This window comes from Carettochelys insculpta, chromosome 1 (assembly GCF_033958435.1).
Source record: "Carettochelys insculpta isolate YL-2023 chromosome 1, ASM3395843v1, whole genome shotgun sequence".
Classification (NCBI taxonomy): Eukaryota; Metazoa; Chordata; order Testudines; family Carettochelyidae; genus Carettochelys; species Carettochelys insculpta.
Window position 1 is genome coordinate 232,456,601 of NC_134137.1, and position 5,497 is coordinate 232,462,097.

Here is a 5,497-nt window from a genome sequence, read left to right on the forward strand (position 1 = left end):
TGAAATTTGCATCATCCTAAACAGAGCTGCCTCCTTATCAACATCTGAAAATAGCCCTAATCTTATTATCAGGTGTGTTCCTGGTCTAACATACAAAAGCAGAAGGTGAGTGAATGTGCCAACCACATACCAGCTGATTGCACTGCAGTTAGACTTGGTCTCTTGAGCATTTTCTCTTAGAAATTCTGTATAAGAGCTCTGAAGCTGGTAACTGTGAATTGAAACATGTCATCTTTCTATCCTGTCCCAGCTCTGATTATTTTCATTATTGAGTTTATCGTGGGTATTATGGGGAATGGATTAATCCCAGCTGTCATTTGCATTGACTGGATCAAAAGCAGAAAACTGACCTCGTGTGATATGATCCTGGGAAGTCTGGGCACCTCCCGATTTCTATTCCAGTGCCTAATAACAGTGGAAGTCTTCACCTTTGAACTCTTTCTAGAGAATTGTAATGCATTTCACATGTTGATTGCTCTGGGGGTATTTTTAAATTTTGTTTGTCTCTGGTTTGCCACCTGGCTGAGTGTCTTCTATTGTGTGAAGATCGCCACTTTCTCCCAACTCCTCTTCCTCTGGATGAAGCAGAGAATCTCTTCACTGGTGCCGTGGCTGCTCACAGGTTCCCTGTTTTTGTCCTTGGGCACTTCTGTCCCATTCTTGTTCATGAATTACACATTTTGCAGCTCAAATAACACTTTCTCAGCAGATCCCCTTCCAGACAGAAAGTTGGATTTCTCAGCTCTCTACAGCTTTAGTCTGTATATACTAGGACCATTCATTCCCTTCCTCATATTTATGGTTTCAACCAGCTTGTTAATCACTTCTCTGTGGCAACATACGAGGAGGCTGCAAAGAGAAATTACAAATTTCCTGGACCCACAGACCAAGGCTCATGTTGTTGTCATTAAGTCTCAGATCTCTTTCATGATCTTCTACTTCTCATACTATGTGGCAATGATGTCATCGGTTATTTACTATTTTCATCCTGCCTCTAAACTCTCCTGGATCAACGGATTGGTGATGGCAGCGTATCCCTCTGGACACTCACGTCTACACGTGCCCCAAACTTCGAAATGGCCATGCAAATGGCCATTTCGAAGTTTACTAATGAAGCGCTGACATGCATATTCAGCGCTTCATTAGCATGCGGGCGGCAGCGGCGCTTCGAAATTGACGAGCCTTGCCGCCGCGCGGCGCGTCCAGACGGGGCTCCTTTTCGAAAGCACGCCACCTACTTCGAAGTCCCCTTATTCCCGTGAGCTCATGGGAATAAGGGGACTTCGAAGAAGGTGGCGTCCTTTCGAAAAGGAGCCCCGTCTGGACGCGCCGCGCGGCGGCAAGGCTCGTCAATTTCGAAGCGCCGCTGCCGCCCGCATGCTAATGAAGCGCTGAATATGCATGTCAGCGCTTCATTAGTAAACTTCGAAATGGCCATTTGCATGGCCATTTCGAAGTTTGGGGCACGTGTAGACACAGCCTCAGTTATCTTGATTTTGCTTAATCCAAAACTGAAGCAGGTATCAGCAAGGATTTTGAGTCCACCAAAGTGCCACCTGACAGAAGAGGCTTCATAACCCCAGTTGTGCAAACAAGAGAGGACACTGGGAAATGGAAACAGAGCCGTTTGCACAGGTTTGATAGTTTTTTTTTCCTCTCCATCCTTTAATTCCATCATATTTTCTCATCTTCAGACAAAGTTTTGCCTCTTGAGGCTGACACAAGGTCATGTTCTCAGAAGGAGAGGTGTTTTTAGTCTTTTTCCAAGTTTGTATTCATTATTTGCTTCTGAATGTCAGGACCAAATGCCTGTATTTGTAAACCAGAGTCTCAGAGAAGTGGACTGGAAGGCGGTGTTAACAAGCTGAAAGGAGACCAGGAGTTAGCCCAGGAAGCTTTGAATATAAAAAAAAGATTTGATGACTTTGGCAACTACAGTTACCTGAAAGGGATCTGATTATCTTAATCTGGACAGTAAATACCCCACTGGCTAATAAAACCAGGACTGATGTAAAGGATTTACCCTACTTATTGAACTGGACAGCAATTGCTATCTTTGCTGCAAGACCTATGCTTAGTTCACTACCAACAAAATCAGATTTTATATGCAATGCTTTGTTGCCTTTAATTAGTTGGAATTGTGATATTAATCATTAAGTCCAGTCCCACACTGCAGTATCCCTAGTGAGCAAGTCAGCCTGCTGTACAGAATCAGCCTGGTGAAAATTAGTTTGAGCTCTGCCCTCAGGATGAGGCAGTGGGATACCCGAGAGCGGACATTGATCATGTGCGGAAAGAGTCAAGGAATCATCCCAGGTTGTGATGCCTAGTAGAGAAAACCCAGGAGATCAGAGAGCTGTCTGCAGGTGCTTGTTGGAAAGCAGTTGTCAGTGAGATTATGCCTTGTATGGGAATTGGAACTCCCTGAAAATTGTGGGTGCTGGAAATGATGCCAGCCTCTCCAGCTCCATTACCAGGAATGAAGAGAATCAGTGGCATACACAAACCACATTCTCACCTTAGGATGCCCATTCCAAACCATGCAACGTGGCCAGGAATGGAATCCCCACAGGGAGATCTGCCAGCATACGTGGCGACTCTGTTGGCCCTCTGGGGCTGGAGAACTCACAGAAAAAAAGTAGTGAATGCTCAGCACGCACCAGTGGCTCTTCCAATCAGGTCCTCCCGTCCTATTTTGTGCTACCCACCAACTGGTGATTCTGCCAATCAACTCCTCCTCCTCTCTTTGCCTCCCACTCCACTGTTCTGGCTCTCTGCCCAGATTCAGCTGTCTGAGACAGGGGCCGACTGAACCAGAGGCTCCTCCCCCCAGCGTGCTTGGGCCCTCCCGCAAATGAGAGATCCATTCTCTAAGTGGGTAAATACTTTTCCTTTTGGGCCAAAAGCTGCTTTCGCTACTGCCAGACTCTTGGATCAAGGCGTCCCTTGTCAGGGCTCCATTGCAGGCTGAGTCAGACTGCAGAACACTTTTTACTGTATAAGTGTTCTAAAAGTGCCTGCAGTTGATAGCAGTGCAAAACCAGCCACACATTATGTGTAGGCCTTGACCCTTAGGGATGGTAGAGAGAACAAATTACAGCATCAAACTAATGCTAAAGAAAGTGGTGAAAACCAGTTGGTGCAATTGGGATCCCCAATTCCAATCATACTGTTCAAACACAGAATTGTAGGACTTCAAGGGACCTTTAGAAGTCATCTGTCCAGTCCCATACACTCAGGACAGGACCAGTCGCCATCCAGACTATGAGGTGTTTTTCTCACCTGCTCTTTAATACCTCCAATGATGGAGGATTTACAACTTCCCTAGGCAATAATTCCATTGTTTTAACACCCTTATAGTTCAGAAGTATTTTCTCATTTCCAGCCTAAACCTCCCTTGCTACAACTTAAGGCCATCACTTCCTGTCCTATCCCCAGAGGTGAAAGAGAACAATTTTTATCCTTCTTTTAACACATTTTTATGTACTTGAAAGCTGTTATCATATCCCCTGTCAGTCTTCTCTTTTCCAGTGTAAAGAAACCTAGTCTTTTCGGTCTATGTTAGGGGTGTCCAAAATGTGGCCCACAGGCCAGAATCTGGCTGGCAGAGCCTTTTCATGTGGGCTGTGTCGCTGGCAGCGGTGCCATTTCAAAAACTGGCCGGACAGGTCTGAGCTGCATGCCGCTCTTTAAGTAGCTATTTGCGACGCCCACTGCTGCCCTCACTCACTCACTCCTCCTCTGGCTCCCTGACCCGCTGCACTGAAAGAATAAAACTTAATTTAATTGTTTTAATGGCTGGCAGGAGATATGCGGCTGTTAAACCAATTAAATTGAGTCCCATTATTTCAGCAAGGCAGTGCAGAGTGCCGCATGCGCTGCAGTTGTGGGAACGATTAGGAGAGCTTTTGCTGAGGAGGAAGCAGTGGGCCGTTGAAGGTGCAGCCAGTGGTGGCAGCATCCAGAGCTCCTGTGTAAGGTAACTTAATCCTGGGTTTGTGGCTGCAAGGGGCTTAATCCTTTGATTGCGGGGGTGGCAGTTTGGGATAGTGAGAGGTTTAATTCTGGGTATGGAGGGTGGTGGTTTGCGGCTGCAAGGGGTTTAAGCCTGGGAGTGGTTTTGGGGCTGAGATGGGTTAAGCCTAGGGATGGGGGGGCAGTTTGGGGGCTATTTTGTGTTTGGTCCCCAGAAAATGTAAAAAATTGCCATGTCAGCCCTGATGAAAAACATTTGGACACTCCTATCTACGTAATGTTTTCTAGACCCTTAATCATCTTGGTTGCTGTTGCCTGGAACTTCTCCAGTTTGTCCACATGTTTTCTCAGATATGGTGCCCAGAACTGATTGCAATCCTCTAGCTGAGGACTAATTAGTGCCGAGTAGAGCAGAAGTTTTGCTTACAACACACCTACTGAACTGCTAAACAGCTCTTCATGATGTATGTTTTTTTTTCAGTGTCATGCTGTTGTGTCATATTTATCAGGCCAGAAATATTCCTAATAACCAGGCACCATGGACCCATAAAACTTGCCACCTATGCATATGATTGGCCATATCCTGAACTCTAGTTTCTCAAACATTCATTCTTTCCCTTTGAACAAAACAGGCCTTTGTTTTCCATTTCCATTTCCCTTAACACCATTCCAGATTCTGCACCCATTCCCACCTGAACTCCCTCCCAGAGGCTTAGGCAGGTGCTGGGGGAGAAATGTCTGAAGGAGGGTGCAGGCTGTGTGTGGTTAGGGCAATCCATCAGTATTTCTGGAAACCTGCCCCCTGATCATATGGAATACTGGAACATAATGGCTATGTCTACACTAGCCCCAGAACTTTGAAAGCGGCATGATAATGAACCTAATTGAAAGATGCCAGTGATGGGCTGCCACGACTCTGCAGCACCTCATTAGCATAATGGTGGCTGCAGCACTTTGAAAGAGCTGCCTTTGATCCCTCATGGCTCATCTACACGGGGTCCTTTTTGAAGGACCCCACACACTTCGAAATCCCCTAATTCCTATAACCTTTCGAAAAGAAGCATGTGTAGATGAGCTGCTCGTGATCAAAAGTGGCACTTTCATGGCAGCGCCTCATTAGCATCTCCATATTAGGTTCATTATCATGCCCCTAATGAGTAACTTTAGAATAATAAGGGGAAAGATGATGGTACTTAGATTTTACCTTGCTAATCAGTTTGAGTTGTAGCAGAAAATGAGAATTTTCTCCCCAGGAAGTTGAACCTGAGACTCTGACCACAAAAGAGGAAGTGGAAGATACGGCCCAGACATCACAGGGGCAGCCGGATTCAGCTAAAAGTAGTTCTGATTCTCTTTTACTTTATGCCTGCATTCAGACCGGAGAATGTCGTTCTGCTTCAGAAGCATAGGAAATAAAATTAAAGTTGGACAACATGCTATGTTTGAACTGGATTCAGACTCACATACTGAGACAGTATTGAGAGTTGTGCCAGGGCATGGGGAAGCCCCAAGACCAGGTCAA

General features: G+C 45.8%; 1 protein-coding gene across 1 annotated transcript; it reads left to right on the forward strand.

Annotated features, from left to right (window-relative positions):
* The first annotated feature begins 225 nt into the window (after nt 1–225).
* Nucleotides 226–2,812, forward strand: LOC142012403 (taste receptor type 2 member 40-like). Its single transcript, XM_074992545.1, has 3 exons — nt 226–1,051; nt 1,486–1,520; nt 2,783–2,812. Exons 1-3 carry the CDS (start codon nt 226–228, stop codon nt 2,810–2,812), a joined length of 891 nt encoding a protein of 296 aa, XP_074848646.1.
* The last annotated feature ends 2,685 nt before the right edge of the window (nt 2,813–5,497 follow it).